The sequence below is a fragment of the Orcinus orca genome, chromosome 3 (genome assembly GCF_937001465.1).
Source record: "Orcinus orca chromosome 3, mOrcOrc1.1, whole genome shotgun sequence".
In the NCBI taxonomy this organism is placed as follows: domain Eukaryota; kingdom Metazoa; phylum Chordata; class Mammalia; order Artiodactyla; family Delphinidae; genus Orcinus; species Orcinus orca.
Window position 1 is genome coordinate 8,790,241 of NC_064561.1, and position 20,069 is coordinate 8,810,309.

The following is a 20,069-nucleotide window of genomic DNA, read 5'->3' on the forward strand; positions in this document are numbered from 1 at the left end:
TGCAGCTCCCCACCCCGCCCCTGCCCCAGCCCAGAAGTCCTTCCCTTGCTCTGAAGAGCCTGCGTGTGACTCCATGGCCCCCAGTTGCTGGGGCATCGATGGTGACCTAAACGTTCAGTAAGAGCCTCCTAGGTGAGGACAGTGATGGGGGGGAACCTCTGTCTCTCCATTGCCCTTCCTCAAGTCAGGCCCCCACCTCCAGGGTAGGGGATTCCACCTGATATTGTCAGTATGCAAGGGGTGGCTGGAAGAGTCTGCAAACACGAAGGGTCACAGAAACAGCCTCATGACGCCAACCCAGCAGCCAAGTGCCAGGCTGGGGCGACCCCTCAGAACCCCATAGCTAACCTGTGGTGCCCACTCCCATTTTTCAGCACAAAGCGGCTCACCCCAAGGCCCCAGGGTAAACGGCAATCCAAACAGCAGTTGGGGCATGTGGAGGTCAGAGTAACGTGGGGGCAAGGGATGAGCCAGGAGAGGAGGGTCCCCAGCCCCATCGGCACAGTTCACGCTACCTTGTCCCAAGACCGGGTCTGCTATGACGCGGATCCATTCATAACATTTATTGAGAGCTGACTGGGTGCCCCGCTCTGGGGAAGGAGGGCTGGGGTGCCTGAGAACCACCTCCTTCCGTGAGGGGGTCGGGGCGCCATTTGGGCTGTGCTTCCAGACGGGGCTCCTTTGCCAGGCCCTCAGGCTGGGGGCAGGGCCTAGGGGTGGATCCTCGGAGGGTGCGTCTTCCCTGAAATCCAGCCTCCAGTGAGCCTGGGTCCCCAACCCCAGGTGAAGGCAGCATCCCCGTCCTGCCCGCTCCAGCCTCCTTAGGCAGAAGTGGAGGGTAAGCAGGAAGAGGGGGTAGTTCCATTAGGCTTCCCGACACCTTTGGAACCTGGATTTTAAAAGCAGAAGGGGAGGAGAAAAACATTTAATAACGGATGATTCGATGCTCCGGAAGTACCGACTCAACCTGCAGGGCTGCCATGGCTCTGGCGCCACCTGCAGGCTATTTCTGGAATAGCACCCCCCTGTGACATTCCCGGCCCCGGGCAGCCCCAGATGGGACCCAGAGCGAGACACAAAGCGCAGAAACTCCAACTCAGTCCTGCCGTGCTGCCTCCTCCTGGGAGGACGGCCTCAGGCAGCCTTTCTGTGCCAATATCCTGGTGAGGGCTTCCCCCACCCCGCACGCCCGCGGAGGCCAGTTTTCCTGTTCTCTCGGACTTGAGGGGAAAAAAGGAAGACTCTGAGATCATCATCTTTGCGTCCCTTCAGCTTCCCACCTCTCCCAGTTGGACCTCGTCAGACCTCATAGGGAATACTATCTTCTCCTGGAGGCAGTCTCTTCTAACAGATGTTCACTGCACAGCTGCCGGGATAGGGAGGGGTACTCCCACCCGGTGACTTCCCCAGGGGCTCACAGTCTGATAGGCCTTGTGCCATCCCTGAAATCTCTGACACCTTCCCCTCCGACATACATGCACACATACTCTATCCCAGACACACCCAACTTCACGAAGTTCCTAAACGAGCCCCATTGCCTGGGCTCCACTTCAGCGCTCCACCAAACTGAATTAGGCTTCCAGAAATCACTTTCTCCAGGAAGACCTCCTGGACCCCTTCACCTGGATCAGGTGCTTCCTCTAGACTCCCCCATGCCTGTGTTTTAACTCTCACTCTCCCATCTACCACGGCGGGCCAAGCCCAGCCCAGCGCTTGGCACCCGGCAAGCCTCAAAAACTATCTGGTGAATGAGTGAACAAGGGAGGCTCAGTTTCTCTAACTGAGCCATTTCCCTCTGGTCACACAGTTCCCACGAGCCAAGCCAGATTGGAGCCCCTGCTGTACCTATCCCCAGATCCCACCAGTAGTCCCCACAGCCTCCCTGCTAGATCACACCGCGCCTGGATAAGGACGGTGTTTCCCTTACGGGCCCAGGGAGGGAGAGTGCCTTGCCCAAGGCCACACAGGGGACCCCATCCCCAGCTTACCAGTGTAGGGCGACAGTTCTAGAATACTGCTCTAAGCTGTCTACGTGGATTATCGCCCCCCAACCCTCTGAAGTGGGTTGTGACCCCAGGGGTTAACCCACTTCACAAAGGCCCCTAGGGGCTCAGCCCAGGGCAGACCCCCCTCCTCGAGTTCCCCCAGCCACCTGCACAGGCACCTCCTCCTCGGCAGTGTCCGGAGTCCTGCGTCTTCGCCTTGTCCGAGCGGACCAGCTTCCTGCCGGCCGAGTTGCGGGTGGTGTAGCTATAGACGGAGGTGTAGCCCTGGCCGGTGAGCGGACAGAAGCGGCGGGTGTGGGCATGGTCGCGAGTGGCACCACACTGGGGGCACACGTAGTCTCGGAGGATGGGGCACAGCACCCGGCCAGCTTCGTCCTTGAGCACGTGGGACTGGTAGATGGCCCGGGACTCGCCGTTGTGCTTGCAGAAAGAGCACAGGCGTTCAGGAGCTGGTGAGGATTCCGGGCTGTGTGTCTGACCCTCCTCTGGTCCTGGCACTGGTTCTGGCTGGGGGTCCAGCCTGATCTCAGGCTCCTCTTCCCCACGCAGAGCCTCCACCAGGCGTGCCAAACCCAGGTAATCTGTCCATAGATTGAAGCTCCCCATGGCTGGACACCGTGTGCCAGGCGGAGGGGCAGAGAGAGAAGAAACCCAGCCGCCCCAAAGCTTGTCTTTCTACACCTTCCTTCTTAACCCTCCCTTCCCCTCTCTGGAGCCGAGAAGTCTGGGCTGTCAGTTCCCTCCTTATACCTCCAAGGGGGTGTGAAGAGGGAGGAGCAGGCTGTAGGAGGTTCCTTACTGTCACAGGGGGGCTTGCTGCCGCTCCCCCAAAAATGCACCTGCCAAGGGGATGCATGGTCTCTGGGGGGGCTGGAGGCGAGGGGGGGTGACAAGACACAGGCTGCAGGGGGCACCAGTAATATGGAGCCACACACCCCACCCAGAGGGCATTGGGAGGGCGACCCCTCCTTAGAGCCTGCCTGCCTCTCCTGCCCCACAGGGTGATGGGGGTGGGAGGGTTGGAAGCCCCACCCGACAGACTAGCATTGATGTAGCCAGTAACTTAGTAACTTCTTTCTTCCTTCTCCTGGGCTGGGGGAGGGGCCGGGTACCCCTGTGCTCTTTGGGAAGGGTTGGGGAGCTACTGATGTTCCAACTGTCTTCGGAAGGAGAATGGTCCTGGCTTATGGGGTGGGGGGTTAAGGACCAAGGCTCCCAGCTCTGGTCACCCTCAGGGAGCTTTCACACCACTTTTCAGTGGATCCCGCATTTAATGGATGAACAGACTGGGGTATGAAACCATCTGCCCCTGGGGTTATTCACAAAGACAAGCACAAAAGCCTGCCTCCCCACGCTGTTAGTTACCAACGGAACTTTAGGTATTGGAGAGCCTTAGGACCAGCTCGTCCTGGTCCTGGGGTGGAAAGGGGGTGGAGCAGAGCACAGGCACAAGTTGGGCTAATGGGGGGACCCGTAGCATTCGCCAGTGCCTTGATCTCCCCCTCAAATGAGACCTCAGCTCAGTCTCTGGAGGATAAGGTGTGCCCAGGAGTCACCCACGTGGGGCACACAGATGGGCAGGCGGAAGGATCAACTGGCGTCAAGGTGCTAGGTGGGCAACTGAAGGTAAAGCAGGGGTCTGCCGGTACCAGGCAAGGAGGGTGAGAAACCTGGGCCCGGGACTTGAAGGCAGAGAAGAGGTGCTATGCTGCCTACCCACCTCACTCATTCAATCATTCAAGAAAACTCTATTGAGCCTTTTGGAAGCAGGGCCTCACTAATCGGTTTCACGAAGGTTTCCCAGCTGCCCAGCCCTGAGCCTGTGATTCATGCCCCCAACCCTCCAGGATTTATTCTCCAAATCCAGCCTGTGTCTGTAAGGATCCCAGACACCAGCCCTCACCAAGGGGTGAGAGGCTGGGGTCAGGGTCAGGTACTGGCTGAGCAATTTTGGGGGGGAGTCCAGGGTGGGGTTTTTTTCCCCATCCCATTCCCCTTAGGCTGTGTCCGGCCCAGACACAGTGACATTCATCCCTCGGTGGGTCTGGCCTCCGTCCTCACAACCCACCGACAACAATGAATGTTGATTGTGACCTTTGCTGTGGCCTAAGGGAGGGGATGTGTTCAGGATCCCCTGGCCCCCCCAGATCTGGAAGGTGGGGGTCGTGATGGGTGGACGGCAGTTCCAGGCCTCGGGGTCCACTCAACGGTCGATGGTTTGCCTGAGCTGCCCAAACTCACCGACAGGTTGAATGTTCCCCCAAACCCTTGGCAACTTCTTGGGGAGTGGAGGCTGGGTGGGGGTGAGGGAACTGGATAGGATGAGGGGAGAGGGGAGGGAATAAGGAACTTATAGAATCATTAAGTCAGCAAATAGTTATTAGGTGCCAACTCTGCTCCGGGAACCGGAAAAGGCAGGAGATAAATAATAACAACAGTAGATATTGATGTCGCCTTTGCTATGTAAATATAGCAGTACTGGGCGCTGGGCTCAGCTTTTCATGCATTTACCCAAAGCACCCTCAAAACGGCCCTCAGAGGTGCATATTACTTCCGTTTGTCAGTTTGGGAGACTGAGGCCCGTAGGGCACCGCTAGTGAGAGGCAGAGGAGGGATTCCTAGTGGCCCCAAGATGTCTGGCTGCCAAATGGTTCTTGTCCCGAAGGCATCGATGCAACAGAGAGATAAAACATTTTAATACAATGTAATTCCTTCGGTGAGCTACATCGTGTTCCGGGCACAATTGTTTCTGAATCACAAGAACCCCCAGGGGTTGTCAGTCTCCACTTTGCAAATTCGGGCCAGCAGTGGGGCCGCTACCAGGCAGGCCCCGCCCGCAGGTCCGCTTGCGGGACTTTGGACAGGGGCGAAGCAAAAGGACCACAGAGGACCACAGGTTGCCAGCCTGCCTGCAGGGTCTCGGGCATCTGAACTCAGGCCCTTGTGGCGGTCAGCGCCCAAGCGCACAGACAAGCGAGGGCTGCCCCGTTAACGCGGGGTGCGGGCCTCGAAATGGGTTGCGGTCAAATCCCTGCTTCGGCTGATTGCGTCAAGATGCTGCCCGCTCCGCATTTCTTCACCCGCAAACAGGGCCCCCAGTCCTTCCCTCCAGGGTCTGCGCAGAGTTGGGTGCCCTCCCCCTCGGGTGCCCCTAGGCACAGTCTCAGGGGAGACCGCCCCCCACCTGGGTCTGGGGCCCTCCAAGGACAGTCTGGGAGGGGACTTCAAATTTCCTGTCCCCTCCCATTTCACTGAGGGCAATATCGAGCCCCAAAGGATGAATCCCCTGGCGTAACCCTAACGTGGATTAGGGCCCCCAGGGGTGCTGAGCTTGAGTGAACCCCAAAACGACCCTCCTTGGAGGCGGCCTGAGGCAGCGCAGCCCTTGAAGCCCCACCCCCGAGATCCCCACCTAGAGACAGCCTCCAGAGACCCGCCCCTCAGAAGCCACAGACTCAGACCCCTCCCCCAAGACCCGCCCCCTCAAAGCCCACCCATAAATTGCACGTCCCTAGGCCCCTCCCTCTAAAGCCCGCCCAGATAGACTACCGTGTAGCCCGCCCCCAACTCAACCTAGGCCCCTCCCTCTAAAGCCCGCCCAGATAGACTACCGTGTAGCCCGCCCCCAGAACTCAACCTCCATAAACCCCGCCCCCTAAGCCGGTTCTCAAAGAGCCCAGCTCCCTTAAGACCCGCTCCGGGGCCCCGCCCTCAGGGCCCCCCCACTGCAGACTTCCCATCTAGTTTTGGCTCTGGGAGCGCCCAAGGCTCCAGAACCCCGCCGTCTAGGATCTCTAAAGTCCGCCTGCCTAGACCCCCAGGGACCGCGTCCCTACGGAGTCCCCAAGGCCGTTCCCTGGAGCTCAAGCCCGCTAAGGTCCGCCCTTGCACGACCTTCCCCCAAACCGGACCCCCTCGGAGCCCGCCCCCCGCAGGACCCGCGCCCCTTGAAATTCCCCACCTCATGGAGTCCCTTCCCCAGAGCCCGTCCTCTCGCCCACCCTGGGCCGGGGTCCAGTCACGTTCCCACCCCTGTCTGGAGCTCCGGGTGGGGCGCCCTCTCCCATGGCCCATCCATCCACCCGGCCTGCAGGGCCCCATTCAGGCACAGGGTATCCAGGACCTTCTCAGGGAGCATGTGGGGGGTGTCTTGCTTTGCAGATGGTGGTCCTAACAAGCAGAATATGGAGAGAGGAGGGGTAATAATAATAATGCTTTTATACATCACCCTATTATTAGAATACCCATTTTATCGATGAGGAAATGAGGCTCTGAGAGTTTGGAACAGAACTCTCTCGGCAGTTCCTAAAAAGCCTTTGTTCTTAACGACCACGAGGCTAGAATGCGGGGTCATCAGGCACGAGGCGCTCTGGCCACACTGCGCGGGGTGGGGGGCTCCCCATGACACCGCTGCTCCTTCTATGCCTCTTCACAGGTTTCCCGGAGGGCTGTGACCTTGACCTTACTAGGAGGTAAGTTCCAGTGAAGGTGGGGCTAGGGCAAGAGGGTGGGGCTTCGGGCCAAGGGGAGGGGCGGGAGGCGGGCAGTGCCCAGACTTATCCTATGGGGGAGGGGCTGTCTGGGCACAACCTGGGGTCTGGCTCCCTTCGTCATGGTAAGTGTTGGCTTCCCGCCCTCGGTGTCTGTCTGGGTCCTCCCGTCTGGGTCTGACCGTGTCCCTCACAGGCGGGGATTTGTCTGGGTCCCCAGCCCTGCCGTGTGCGCTGTCTCTGGCTGTCTGGGGTCGCCTGTGTGTGTCTGGTCCTTTACACCTGATCTCCCCTCTTTGTCTGTCCACCTGTAGGACAGACATGTCGGGGGCTGCCCTTTGGTGAAAGGCGGCCTCTGGTCTGTCTGCATCTCACTGTCTGCACCTGGGGCCCTTAAGCAGGGCGCTGACTGTTCCTCCCACCAAGTGTCCTGAGGCCTTCTTGGGGGCTGACTGGGCCTCCAGTCTGACTTTGAAGCCCAGCAGGGCAGGAGGCAGGGAGCTGTCTCCTCCCACCCCCAACCCCGGGCCCTGGAGCAAAGCAGGGGTGCCCTTCAAGGCCTGCTTCTTCCTCATCCTTATTCCTGGGACCCTACACCCCAGCTGGGAGGGTCTGTCTGGGCAGGGGGCTGAGAATGACTGGGGTGGCGGGCAGCCTGGCAGAAGCCATGCTGACCCTGAGCCTATCCCCACCCCGACCCCCATCCTGAGCTCCGGGAAGGCAGGGCAGCTGGCACAGGGTCTGGGGGTCAGGGTCGGAGGTGAGAGGTCTCAGTGGAGCCAGATGGGCAGGCAATGGATGGAGGCAGCTCTGCTGTCAAGTTGAAGAACAAGGCGGCAGGGCCGGGGGTGTGGGGGGCATCATGAGGTCAGAGATGCAGGGCTTCCAGGGGGTGTCTAGTGGCTTGTGTGTCCCTGCGTGTGTCCCAGTGTGCATCTGTCCTTGTGTCTGCGCCCTTGTGTGTGTGCATAGGACCTGGGGGGGCACATGGGGAGGAGGTGCTCAGGGCCTGGCAGACAAAGAGCCCATTATGGAACATGCAGTAGCAGTGTATGTAGGGGTCCTCCTGTGGGGTCCTGTTGATGGCCCGGGCTGTCTAGACTGGCGGGCAGGGGCCCCTCATTTCCATGATACCTGCATGGCCTCTCAGGTTCCCACCCCGCCCTCCCCGGGCCGTCTGCCCAGCTTCCTCTCCACTGCCAGCTGCTCAGGCTTTTGACTCCGTGTCCTCAGACAAGGGGCTTGTCTGTCCTGCCCAGACCTGGGGGCGGCCAGTCGGCCAGGAGCCTGAGTTTCCTTCTGAAGACCACCAGACGTAGAGCCAGGGCTGGGGGAGGCGAGAATGCTCCCCTGGGTTGGAGTTGGGGGCTGTGGAGGGACCTGGGCAGGTTGATGAGAAATTCAGACACTTCTACTGAGGCTTGTGGGCTCCATCTGCAAAAACGCAGGCAGCAGCTGCCTATGGGCCTGTTCCTGGGGGGCTGTGATGGGCTTGGGGGCCTGAGCTACTCTGGTGGGCTATTTTAGGGGGTCTGTGGGTGTCTGTAAGTCCAGGCGGGTGTGTGCCACAGTGAGCAGCTGTCTCTGTGCCAGTTGTGCGTGTGCATGTCGGCACTCCTGTGGGCTGCTGTTTGTGTATGGATGGATGTCAGTGTGACTCCGGTTGTGTGTCAGGCTAACCGTGGGTAATTGCAAGTCGATGTGTGAGCCAGTGTACGTGGGTGTCTGGCGTCTGTCGGTGTCACTGGGGGTGACTGTGGTTTGTGTCATCCGATTATGGTGCCCCCTGACCCTCCTCACTAAAACTTCAGCTCCAGGAGGGTAAGGATCTTCATCTCTTCCACCCCCAGTGCTAGAACAGTGCCTGGTACATAACAGAGGCTCAGTAAGCAAGTGCTGGATTTGTGGGCTTCCAGGTGACTGTGGATTTCTGCATGTTCCTATGTCCTTTTCCTGTATGTCATTTTCACTGCACATGTTTTATTGTGTCTGTCTGTGGGTCAGTGATATTGTAGGTGTCCAAGGGTATAATCAAGTGTCAGGGTGGATGACTATGGGTGTAGGTACTGTTGGAGTGTTATATCTGTTTGTGGGTGACAGAGTTGTAATGGGTGTCTAGGAGGGTCAGTTTAACTGTATGTATGTAGGTCAAGAATACTATGACCCGATGTCAGGATGTCAAGCATCTGTGCAGGCCTTGTACCATCTGTGTGTATGTGTCTCAGGTTGCCTGGGTGACTGTGGGTGTGTCCTTGCCCCGGCGGGCACAGGGACATCTACGAGTGCATGTCCAAGTTCTTGTGAATAATGGTGTCTATATGTACCTCTGTTGGGGCATTTACCTATCTGTGGTTGTCACAATTACTCTGGATGACAGCCCATGGGTGCCCATGGGACGGTGAGCCTAGGAGTATCTGTGGGTGCAGTGGTAAACTATGTGTGTGTCAGCGTTATATGCAAGGATGTGTCTACCACGGTCGGTGGCAGCTTCATTTCTCTGTGTGGCACTGTTTTCACGGGTGTCAGTCCTGGATGTCCGCGTCATTGTGGGTGATGTGTGTGCCCACGTGGCAGTGTTATGATGGGTGACTGTGTGTGTGCATGTGTGCATCAGCGTTCTTGCAGGTGATGGGAGTAATAATGGGGATGAGGTACGTCGGAGTACAGGGTGTGGATTTGGGGGTCTTCACCAGCGATTTGGGAATATCTGTGACTCTGTAAATGTATCTGTGAGCCGTCCAGGGAGGTGGAGAATCGGTGGGAAAGGAAATGGGGGGAACTTAAATGTTGTGGGGTGGGGGGGCACTTCTCAGGTCCCATCAGCCAATGAGGGGTCTTCTCCGTCCCCTCCTCCCTTCCCCCCCACCTCATGCCCTCCAGGGCGAGGGCCCTGTGAAAGGCGCCCTGTCGCTTTAAAAGGGCTCCCCAGCAGTGGGATTCCGGGCCATTTTTCCTTTTTGTGGCCACTTTTGGAGGGCGTGATCCTGTTAGCAAACCTTCGCCCCAGTAAATACCCTGCAGCCTCCGCCGGTAATGACAAGCCGGCGGGGAGCCCACTGAGGGCTCCCGGGCTCCGGCAGGCGGCGCCGCTGCAGCCCCGGGCCCGCGGCCGCAGCGAGGCCCGAGCGAGGCCCCCGCCGGGATCGGTCTCGGCAGGGCCCGCACAGGCCTGCGCGGCCGTGAACTTGGCCGGGAGCGCCTTCCCGAATGCGCGCGCCAGCCGGGAGCCTCTCCCGGTCCCGGATATCCGAGGCCCCCACCCGCTCGGCGCCCCCAAGAACAAAGCTCGCCGCCGCCCTGTCCCAGGGCTCCCGCGGTCAGGTGTCAGGCGGCCTGGGCACCACTGCCCCTACGACCCTCGTCATGCCTCCCCGCCCCGCAGGGGCATCTCGGCCTGCCCTCCCCGCGGCGGCCCCCGCTCACTCGGGACTTGTGTGTCTGTCCCCTGTGGAGGGGTCTGGTCCTCCCGGGGCCCCTTCTCCGGGAAGGCGAGACACAGAGATGCCGCCGGGGCCTCCCCGCCCCCCTTCCCCAGCCGCCGCAACAATGGAGGGCCGGGCTGCAGAGGCCGGGTCGCCAGCCCCCAGTCCGCGAGCAGGTGCGCGAGGGGGCTGCGGCCGGGTCCCGCCGCCGCCCCGCCCGGCCGCGCCCCCTCCCCGTGGGCGGCCCCCGCGCCGCTCGCGCCCCCAGCCCGCCCGGCGCCCGCGCTCACCTTGTTTGGGGCCGCCTCCGCGTTTCCCCTCTCCTGTCCAAAACCCTCCCGGAAAAGCCCCCCGAGCCGAGGCGCCTGCACGGGAAATTGCATTTTGGCGGCTCCGGGGCTGGGCGGGGGCTCCCCAGGCCACGGGCAGGGGGAGGGGGCCGCGGTGCTCCGGCGCCGGCTCGAACCCGCGGCCGCCGCCTCCCGCCCACCCGCCTGTCTGTCTCGGTGACGTGCCCGCGCTCCCCGCCGCCGCCGCCCCCTCCCTCCTCCCCGCGCCGTGCCGGGCGGTGGGTCCAGCCGCGGCCGTGTGCGCCCCGAGGCCTCCCGCCAGGCGCACCGGGACACAAGAGGGGATGCCCATGGGCTCCAGGACGCAGCTCCCGGGCTCCGCGCAGGGGACACGGGGGCGCGAACGGGCACACGCAGGAACCCAGATGCACGCAGACCTGAAAGGCGCACGGGGAGCAAACGCGCACAAAGGCACACGGACCACAAACACAGGGAAGGGTGTGCAAGGGGCTTCCAGACACAACCCCACCGGAGGAAACTGTAGGACATGCAGGAGCACCCGCCACACAAGGATGTCCATGAAACCCAGCTACACGCATAGGGACACCCAGGGTCACACAGACACATGCAAGATACAGACACACACTACCTCCAAGGGACAGGAGGAATGTCCTCAGAACTGAAATATAGTACATAGAGGATCCCGGGGCGCACACGGAAAATACTGGCACACAAATACACAGACTCACAGGAATGGCCCCAGAACACACACATGCATGCACACAGGCCCAGGGGCATACACAAGGTACACAGACATACAGGTATAAACATAAAACCAACACAGCTCCCCATTCATCGGGTGCACAGCCATGGGAACACCCTTACACACAGCATGGATATATACACAGACACAACACACGGATATATACACAGAACAGAAACCCACAGAGACCATACACAGTCTCAGGGGCACACGCAGACACACAAAGGTCACAGGCACACAACTATATGCACAATCACTCACGTACAAAGGGTAGAGGCACACTGGAATCCATAGAACCAACACGCACACCCACAAAACCCCCGGGCAGGTCCCCAGGGCCACAGGGGTCAGCAAGGACACACAAAATACAGGGACACTTGGGCATATGTGTGTCTGGGACCATCTGGTGTAGGCACACACACAGGCTAGGTATACAGGTCACATACAGGAAGCGGACTCAAAAGTTGAACATGGGGTGGGGCTCTTCTGGCTTCCTGGAATTGCTCACACGGAGCCCCCATCTTCACACACACACACACACCACGTACATGGGCACACACAGTAGGAAAAGTACACTGGCTGAGGATCCTCCAGGTCCCCCCCCCAGATACTCCCTAACAATACACTCAATCCCTGCCTGTCGTGGCCACCTCGACTGGTGGAAAGAGGTCACCTCAGGGCAGACTGTGGTACCAGCCGGACCTTCCGTTGGCTGGGACTCAGCTGACAGATTTCTCATTCAGTTGATTTATTTCTCCCCCACTCCAGTCTGAAAAGGGGTAAAGGAAACCTTCGAGCCCCCCACCCCCAAGCCCAGGCCTTAACCTTTGTGGGCCAGGGCCCTGCTCCACCTGGCCATGCCCCTCCCCTTTGGGCCCCCTCACCACAGTCCTGTCTCACTTCTCCTTGACAAGTCTCCCTTTCCCATACCCTCCCCCCTTTCTTCAGGTTTCAACCCAGAAAGCCAAGCTCCAGCTGGTCCAGGAGGGTGGATGTCCCCAGGACCCACCAGAGGCTATTGGGGTTCAGCCCTACTCTATACCTGACTTCCCCGCAAGTGGGGGATAATTCCCTGGAAGAGAGGGCCACACAAGGAAGAGGATGAGAGTAAGTAGTAACTGGGCCTCCGTGGGTGGGGACAGCTTTGTTGATGTCTCTTATGTAGCCTCCCCCTTCTAACTGAAAAGGAGGGGGTTGTTTTGGAATATACAACATTTATTCATTCAGTCCCAACCATCTCAGACTCTTCCTGGCAAGCCAATGAAGTGAATATTGTAATTTTTACATATGGGCAACTGAGGCCCAGAAAGGGACTGCCTCTTGCCTAGGGAGGCACAGCCTGTAGGTTGCAGAGCTGGGAATTTCCCCAAGGCCTTTCCTCATCTGCTTTCAGGATGGGCTTGCTGGCCTGCTGAGCTTCCCTCAGCTGCCAGCAGGGGGAAGCAGACTCCAGAGCCCTCCCGCTGTGGGGGCAGGCTGGCTCTCAATTCCCTCTTCCTCCCAGCCCTCCCCACATCCCAGCAGCTGAAGACTCTGCCCGGACCCCGCAGGCTGGAATCTCCAACTGTCAAGATGCAGGGGCTCCAGAAGAAAGGAGCCCCTAGAACTGACATCCCGACCAAGGCCTCACTCGCACGTGGTCCCTCTCTTTTTTTTTTTAAACATCTTTATTGGAGTATAATTGCTTTACAATGGTGTGTTAGTTTCTGCTGTATAACAAAGTGCATCAGCTCTACAGTATACATACATCCCCATATCTCCTCCCTCTTGCGTCTCCCTCCCACCCTCCCTATCCCACCCCTCTAGGTGGACACAAAGCACAGAACTGATCTCCCTGTGCTATGCGGCTGCTTCCCACTAGCTAGCTATTTTACGTTTAGTAGTGTATATATGTCCATGTCACTCTAAGCTCTAGCTCTACTCCTTCTTGCTGCAACACAGGCTGGCAGGCAGCCTCTGCATTCCTGAACTGGGTCAGACCAGGAGAGAGGATTCCTGGATCCCGGCCCAGTGTTTAGTCCCACCCCTACCCCAAAGTCCTCTGAATAGCCCCTGGAGCCCAGCACAGGATGGGAGGGTCAGCGGGGGAAGCCCCAGTGCCCAAGCCGCCTGGTTCCTTCTGGCGTGGGAACTGCCCTCCCCACCCCACCCCAGCCCCCAGTTCCTGGGGCCCCTGCCAGTGCTGACTCATAGGGGACCCACGGCTGTGACTCAGCAGCGGCCCTTCCTGAACCTCTCCCTGAGAGATTTCTCACCCTATGTCCCTCCTGTCCCCTTGAGGGTCTCCTCAGGGACCCAGATGTAGGCTTGGTGGGTGTGTAAACCAAAAGGCCCTTCTCAGCTCCATCAGTCCCTGAGCCCCAGTCCCCAAGGACCCCCAAGGCTGTGGCTCTGGGTGGATAGGCCTGGCTCTGGGGGTCTAGGGCAGGGCCCATGTGTGCCCAGATGTGTGCCCCAGGCAAGGCCCAGGCTGTGAGCATGCCTTCCTCTGCACTCCACTGGAGTCTGGGCGGAGGGTGCTCCAGGTCCCTGTGAGGCCTGGGCTGGGAGCTAGTTTACTCAACCACAGACCTGCTCCTCCAACAATTTTCCCCCTATCCGGAAATGGCAGCTCCATTCTTCTAGCTACTCGGGCCAAAACGTTTCTTAACAAACGCAATCCATTAACAAATTCAGTTACTGTCCCTTCTAAAGGCACCTAGAATCTTACCCTCTCCAGAGCCCCCATGCAGGTCCAGCCCCCATCATCTCTCCCCTGGACCTATGCAGTTGCCACCTCCTTGCTCTCCCTGTCCCAACCTCCCACAGTCTGTTCCACCGCAGCCCAAGGGCACCTGTGAACACCTTAGTCCCTCTTCTGCTCAGAACCCTCCATGGCTCCCATTTCATTCATACCAAAAGCCCAAGTCCACTCTGCGGCCCCGCACACTCTATCCTGTCCCCTCCCTCCCTCACCTCCTCTGCTCTATCCCTTATTCCCTCTACTCCAACCACATGGGCCTCCTCACTGTTCCTCAAACACACCAGGTATTGTCCGGCCTCAGGACCTTTGCACAGGCTGTTCCCTCTGCCAAGAACTCTCTTCCCCCAGATACCCACCCACGTGGCTGCCTCCCTCACCTCCTTCAGGTCTCTGCTTAAATATCATCTCCTCAGTGAGACCTTGCCTGACCCCCCCCCCATTTAAAATCACACCCCCTTGCTTTATCCTGCTCTATTTTTTCTTTTCCATTGGCCTATCACCTTTGAACACACTATAGGTTTTACTGCATATTCTTGTTTCTTGTCTGACTCCTTTAGTCACATGTCAGCTCCCTCAGGGCAGGAAGCTTTGACTTGATCACTGTTGGAGCACTGAGAGCAGAGTCTCAGACTGTTGTGCGGACGTATTGATAATTACCATGTTCCTGGCATGTTGGGGAACAAAAAGGACATAGCACCCTCCTGCCACTGTCGGGTGGGGCAGATAGTCACATAGCTAGCTGATTGCAATGAAGAGTTTTCAGTGCTGAAAGCCAGAAGCACAAGGGAGTATAGGGGAGGCATGGGGCCAGCCTGGAGGATGAGGTGCAATCAGGGAAGGCTTCTGGAGGAGGTGAGTTGAGGCAGGGCCTTGACAGCCAGTGAAGAGTTTGGATATAAGTATAGGGCTGGAAGGTTTGGAGGGTTTTAATTTTTAGTTAGGTTTATTGAGGTATCATTTACATAGAGTAAAATTCAGCCCTTATACTATTCTATGAGTTTTGACAAATGCATAGAGCTGTGTAACCACTGCCTGAATCACAATATAGCAGATATAATAGGAGTATGAGGTCATGAGCACCAGGCCGTGCACACAGCAATGGGGACACGGGTAGAAGCAGAGGGGAGACCAGTGTGGCTGGCTATCCATTGGCCTGGATTAGGACAGAGGCCTGGGGGACAGGTGGGAATGGGAAGCTTCAGGAAATGGGGCGGACAGGTCTCAGAGGTGGACCAAGTGTGGAGGTTGAGGAGGAAGGGTGGGCAGGTTGAGTCAGAGGCACCTGTGGGCCCCCCGGGAGGAGATATTCAGAGAGGGAGGTCATCAATACGTGGTGGTAACCAAAGCTATGCCTAGGTCGGAGAGCATTTGAGAGGCATTTCACAAAGACTGAGGAGGAGGAGGACGGGAAGGAGGGAGGAGAAGGGCCACCAGGAGAATGTAGTGTCCTGTGGCCAAGGGGGAAGTGGGCAAAGGTGACAGATTCTTTTTTTTTTTTGGTCATGTGGTGTGGCATGCAGGATCTTAGTTCCCCCACCAGGGATCAAACCCATGCCCCCTGCGGTGGAAGCATGGAGTCCTAACCACTGGACAGCCAGGGAGTTCTCAAAAGATGACAGAGTCTATATAGAGGTCGAGGACAGTGATGACTGGGAAAATTGGCCTGACTCAGCAACTTGGTGTCAGTGGTGTGATCAGGCAGCCCCTTGAGAAGGAAGGAAGGGAAGGAAACAGAGGCGGTGAGCCCAGCGCGGCAGTCTCCAACACAAGTATTGTATACTGTAAGCCACAAACGCAATTACATATGTGTAATTAAAAAAATTTTTAGTAGCCCCTTTGCAAAAAAGTAAAAAGAAACAGGTGAAATGAATATTGATAATATATTCGGTTTAACCTGATATACCCAAAATAGCATCGTTTCAACATGTAATCAAGATTTTAAAAACCCTCTCAATCAGATATTTCACATTCTTTATAAAAGCTTGAGGGACTTCCCTGGTGGCGCAGTGGTTAAGACTCCGTGCTCCCAGTGCAGGGGACCCAGGTTCCATCCCTGGTCAGGGAACTAGATCCCACATGCATGCTGCAACCAATAGTTTGTGTGCCACAACTAAGGAGCCCTCGAGCCACAACTAAGGAGCCCTTGAGCCACAACTAAGGAGCCCTCGAGCCACAACTAAGGAGCCTGCCTGCTGCAACTAAGACTCGGTGCAACCAAATAAATAAATCAATAAACAAATATTTAAAAAACCCCAAAACTTTATATTTACAACATATCTCAATTTGGAATAGCCACATTTCAGGTGCCCAGTAGACAAGTGACAAGTGGCAATGTCACTGGTAAAGCACAGATCTAGACAGGACCCAGTTTTGCCCTTGTATGACTCACCTCATTCACATCTCCTTAATCCCCACCCTATCGGATCCTGTCTTTATTAGTTGATTTCCCCCACAAACACGTGTACACAAATGTTCATAGCAGCATTATTCATGTTAGCCAAAAAGTGAAAAATACCCAAATGTCCATTAACTGATGAATGGATTTAAAAAAATGTGGCGTATCCATACCACATATGATTTGGCAATCAAAAGGAATGAAGTTGTGATACATGCCACAACATGAATTCATCTTGAAAAGTGAATGAAGCCAGTCACAAGTCACATTATGTGAGTCCATTAATATAGAGAGACAGAAAGTAGTTTAGGGGCACCAGGGGCTGGGGGAAGGGAGGGACTTGGGGAGTGACCACCTGTGGGTGCTGGGTTTCTTTTGGGGGACAGTGACAATGTTCTAAAATCGATTGTGGCAATGGTTACACAACTCTGTGAATATACTAAAAACACTGAATTATTTAAATAGGTCGATTGTACGGTATGTGAATTTTATCTCAATAAAGCTGTTATAAAAAATATTTAACCTTAATTACTGAGTGTTTCTGTGCTCCCTTAAATTTTGCCTCCCAATGGAGTGCCTCTCTCTTCTCAACCTAGTCCAGGCCCTGCTCTTCTTCCCAAACACCACGCTTAAGAGGGACAGATAAGGTGGAGAAAAGGCCCCAGGGCAGGTCCAAGGAGGGGAGGCCAGGGCAGAGATGTACCCCCAGCGCCCTTGTTTCCTACCGGAAGTCATGGGCTTCCCTGAGTGGCAGGCTCTCCGAGGTGGGAAGAATGATGCCTCCAGAGCCCGATTCCTACCGGCGCAACCAGACAGCCTGACTCAGTTTGCCCGCTGTATGCGTGTGACCTTCCGCTGTCCCCCTAGTGACTCAGGCTGCTTGGAAGCCCCCTCCCTGGGGATGCTTGGCTGCCCACGATGAGTTTTCACAGACATTGTGAAAGTGGGCTGGCGCCTCCCGGGCCCAGGCTGGGGTCCTGTGGGCAGCCCACCAGGGCCTTGTCCCCACAGCCCGTCTCCCCCAGAGGGCCTGGGTCTGGGGGAGGGAGGTGGGGCGCTCTTCTCAAAGGGCCTTTGTGGGAGCGGCTGGGACGCTTGAGGGGGGGGCTGCCGGGGGACCACGCCCTGCGTGACTCACTCTTCATTGCTGGGCAGTGACTCACGCCTAGGCCCCCCCTTCTGCCCGCTTGCAGCAGGTGCTGCCAGCGCCAGTTTCGGGATGGGGGCCCCCCGAAGCCAGGTTCATGCCACCTTACAACGGGCCTGTGATCTGCACTCATTTCCAGGGGTGCCCGCCCTGCCCTGCCCTCCTCGCCCTGCAGGGCTGAGACCACGGAGAAGACTTCCCACAATCCCTCTTGTTCTTGGTGGGATGGGGCGGGGGGCACAGCCCTGGTACTGAGATGTGCCAGCTATTATCTCACGAATGATTCGTGGAATCCCCAAACCACCGGAGTGGTAGGGCGTTCTTGCTACCTCCTTTAACAGATGAGGAAACTGAGGCTTGGTGAGATTATGAAGTTTGCCCAAAGACCCAAGAAGCAGATCAAACCCAGAGCTGGGGCATATCAAAGTGATGCCCGAGTGTATATAGGTAATGACCCCAGCTGCCTTGTGCACCAGTAATGGGTTACTGCAGCCTGTAATGTTGCGTCCATTTTACTGATGAGCAAACTGAGGCAATGAGCGCCTAAGCCACACCCGAGAGTGAGAGGCTGGGACGGGATTCGAACCGGTATCTGCAGCCGGGGCTTGTTCCGACGCTTCGCAACCGGCCTTGAGCACCCACTTGGGGGCTGGGGCGCCCCAGCCGCCGGGCCCCTCCAGCCGCCGGGGCCAGCCGGGACCCGGCCGCCCGCCAGGCTGCCGGGCGCCGCGCCCGCCTGCATCACGCCGCTGTGAGTCACTGAGCGCGCCGGCCCCGCCCCCCGCGCCAACAAACAGCGCGTTGCCTGGCAACCGCCGCAGGTTCCCCGCCCGGGCCGCGCTCGAGGACGGGGGTTCGAGCCTCCAGCCAGGTGGAAGCTGTGAGAGGCTCCGCGAGCCGGTGGCTTTATTCAGATTAGGAACTTAGATCAGGCCTGCAGTCCTGGTTAGCACGGAGCTGAGGACAAAAGACACAGCAGTGGTTCAACGGCAGGGGAGGTGGGGGTGGCGCGCGGTTGGAGTTGAGGGGGGTGGAGAACAGAGGGTCCCTAGGCCAGACCTGCCCCTGGTTCTCAGGAGGCCGGTGCCAGGGTCAGGGAATGGCACGGGAGACTCGCTGTGGGGTGAGACGTGCCCTGAGCCATTGTCCTAGAGGGATCTGGGGAGCCGACCTGGGAGTGGGGATCAGGAGGGCTGTGGTGGGAGCTTTTGGCTTTTGACCATCCCCCCACCCTCAAAGGAGCTAACACAACGAGCACGTTCTATGTTCCAAGCTCTGTTCTACACACGTGTGTACCTATGGACATTAATGTTCACAACAGCTCTCTGACATTCCACTGGTATTATTCCCATTTGACACATGGGGAAACCGAGTCACAGAGAAGCAAAATCCTTTGCTAGAAGAGCATCAAGCTTGAAACCAGGCAAGGTGACTTGGGCTCCTTTGCTCCTGTCAGTGGGTGCATGCCCCCTCTTGGGGGCCGTCCTATCTGTGGGAGTCTCCAGCGTGGTTATGAGTGACAAGTCCACTCGGAGCTTGGGTGGGACATGTAAGGCTGTAGTAGGGGCTGGGTGGGCTCCTTGGGGACTGTTGACACAAGGCTGTGTCCTCCAGAGGCTGTGCCAGGCCCCCTCCCAGGCTGCCAGGCTATTTGAGGGCAGGGAGAGAGTTCCCCAAGGGCCAGCATCACTTCACTCTCGGCTCCCCAGGACCCATACACCACGGAGCTGCCCACGGGACCCCTAAGGGGGCTTCATGAGGGGTTTCGCAGGGCCCCAGACCCCGTGGGGTAGGGAAAAGAGTAGGCACCAACGCTGGAGCAGGGTGGGCAGGGACATGCCCCAACCCCACCCCTGGGTACCTTTGCGTCATTTAAGAGACGTTCATTTTACTTAAATGATTGATTAAATTACCCATATGTTTGAGTGAGGAGACAGAAGTGTACAGAGTCTCTGGAGAGTGTAAAGTCAGAGGGTCATGGTGGGAGGTGAGAAAGGCTTCCTGGAGGAGGTGATGGCCTAGGACCTGAAGGATGCTCACGAGTTGGCAGGTGGGTATGAAAGGCAGGTTGGAGAGAAGGTGGGGACCTGACAAGCAGGGTCTTGTAGGTGGCAAGGGGGACCATGGTGGAACTTTTCGCAGCGGATGGTAGAAGGGAGATGTGACTGGATTTAATTGGCTCTCTCTGGAGAATGGATGGAAGGAGTAAGGCTGGAAGCAAGGAGACCAGGGAGACCTGACTGTTGGAGTGTTTTCAGGCCAGAGATGATGGTGGCTCAGAAATACAGTTGCCAGATTTAGCAAATAAAAATACAGGAGACCTAGTTAAATTTGATATTTAGATATAGAGCAAGTAAAAACATTTTTTTTGGTAAAATATATCCCAACTATTGCATGGGACATACTGATACTAAATGATTCATCGTTTATCTGAAAATCAGTTTTAACTGGGTGTCCTGCATTTTACCTGGCAAGAGTACTTGAGGGTCTCAGGGAACCCTGGGGATGGGGAAACGATAATATAACAACGATGGAGCAAATGCACTTTGAAGTGTGTATTACTATCATCCCCATTATGCAGATAAGTAAACTGAGGCCCAGAGAGTTTTTTTTTTTTTTTTTTGTAACATGTCTCTACAGTTAGTAAGTTGGTGACCCCCGATTGGAACCTAGGCATGTTGATTACAGTTCACCAGCCGATTAGAGCTGGCATCCCCCCTCCTCCCCGGGAGTGGGGTGGGGAATGGAACTTAGGCGCCAGGGTTTCCTCGGTTTCTGGTGACCCAGGTAAGGGCCTTCTTAATGCAATAGAC

At 57.3% G+C, this 20,069-nt stretch overlaps 1 protein-coding gene across 4 annotated transcripts; it reads right to left on the reverse strand.

Annotated features, from left to right (window-relative positions):
• Positions 1 to 548: 548 nt before the first annotated feature.
• On the reverse strand, positions 549 to 11,135 carry NANOS3 (nanos C2HC-type zinc finger 3). Of its 4 annotated transcripts, none has more exons than XM_049707778.1 (3): positions 10,209 to 11,135; positions 2,165 to 2,455; positions 549 to 889 (listed from the first exon to the last, which is right to left on the reverse strand). In XM_049707778.1, exons 1-3 carry the CDS (start codon positions 10,786 to 10,788, stop codon positions 822 to 824), a joined length of 939 nt encoding a protein of 312 aa, XP_049563735.1. In that variant the 5' UTR covers positions 10,789 to 11,135; the 3' UTR covers positions 549 to 821. The 4 variants fall into 4 exon arrangements, with proteins under 4 accessions (XP_049563735.1, XP_049563734.1, XP_049563736.1 ...); XM_049707777.1 differs by having other exon boundaries at positions 2,153 to 2,455; XM_049707779.1 differs by having other exon boundaries at positions 2,153 to 2,426; positions 10,209 to 10,342.
• Between the last annotated feature and the right edge of the window lie 8,934 nt (positions 11,136 to 20,069).

Excerpts from the sequence above, each read along its gene's own strand:
- NANOS3 (XM_049707777.1), bottom strand. The coding sequence starts at position 10,788 with ATGGACATCCTTGTGTGGCGGGTGCTCCTGCATGTCCTACAGTTTCCT. Across the intron at positions 2,456-10,208 it reads CGGAGGCGGCCCCAAACAAG|CTCCTGAACGCCTGTGCTCT; the intron begins GTGAGCGCGGGC and ends AATCCTCACCAG. Across the intron at positions 890-2,152 it reads AGGAGGAGGTGCCTGTGCAG|GTTCCAAAGGTGTCGGGAAG; the intron begins GTGGCTGGGGGA and ends TTTAAAATCCAG.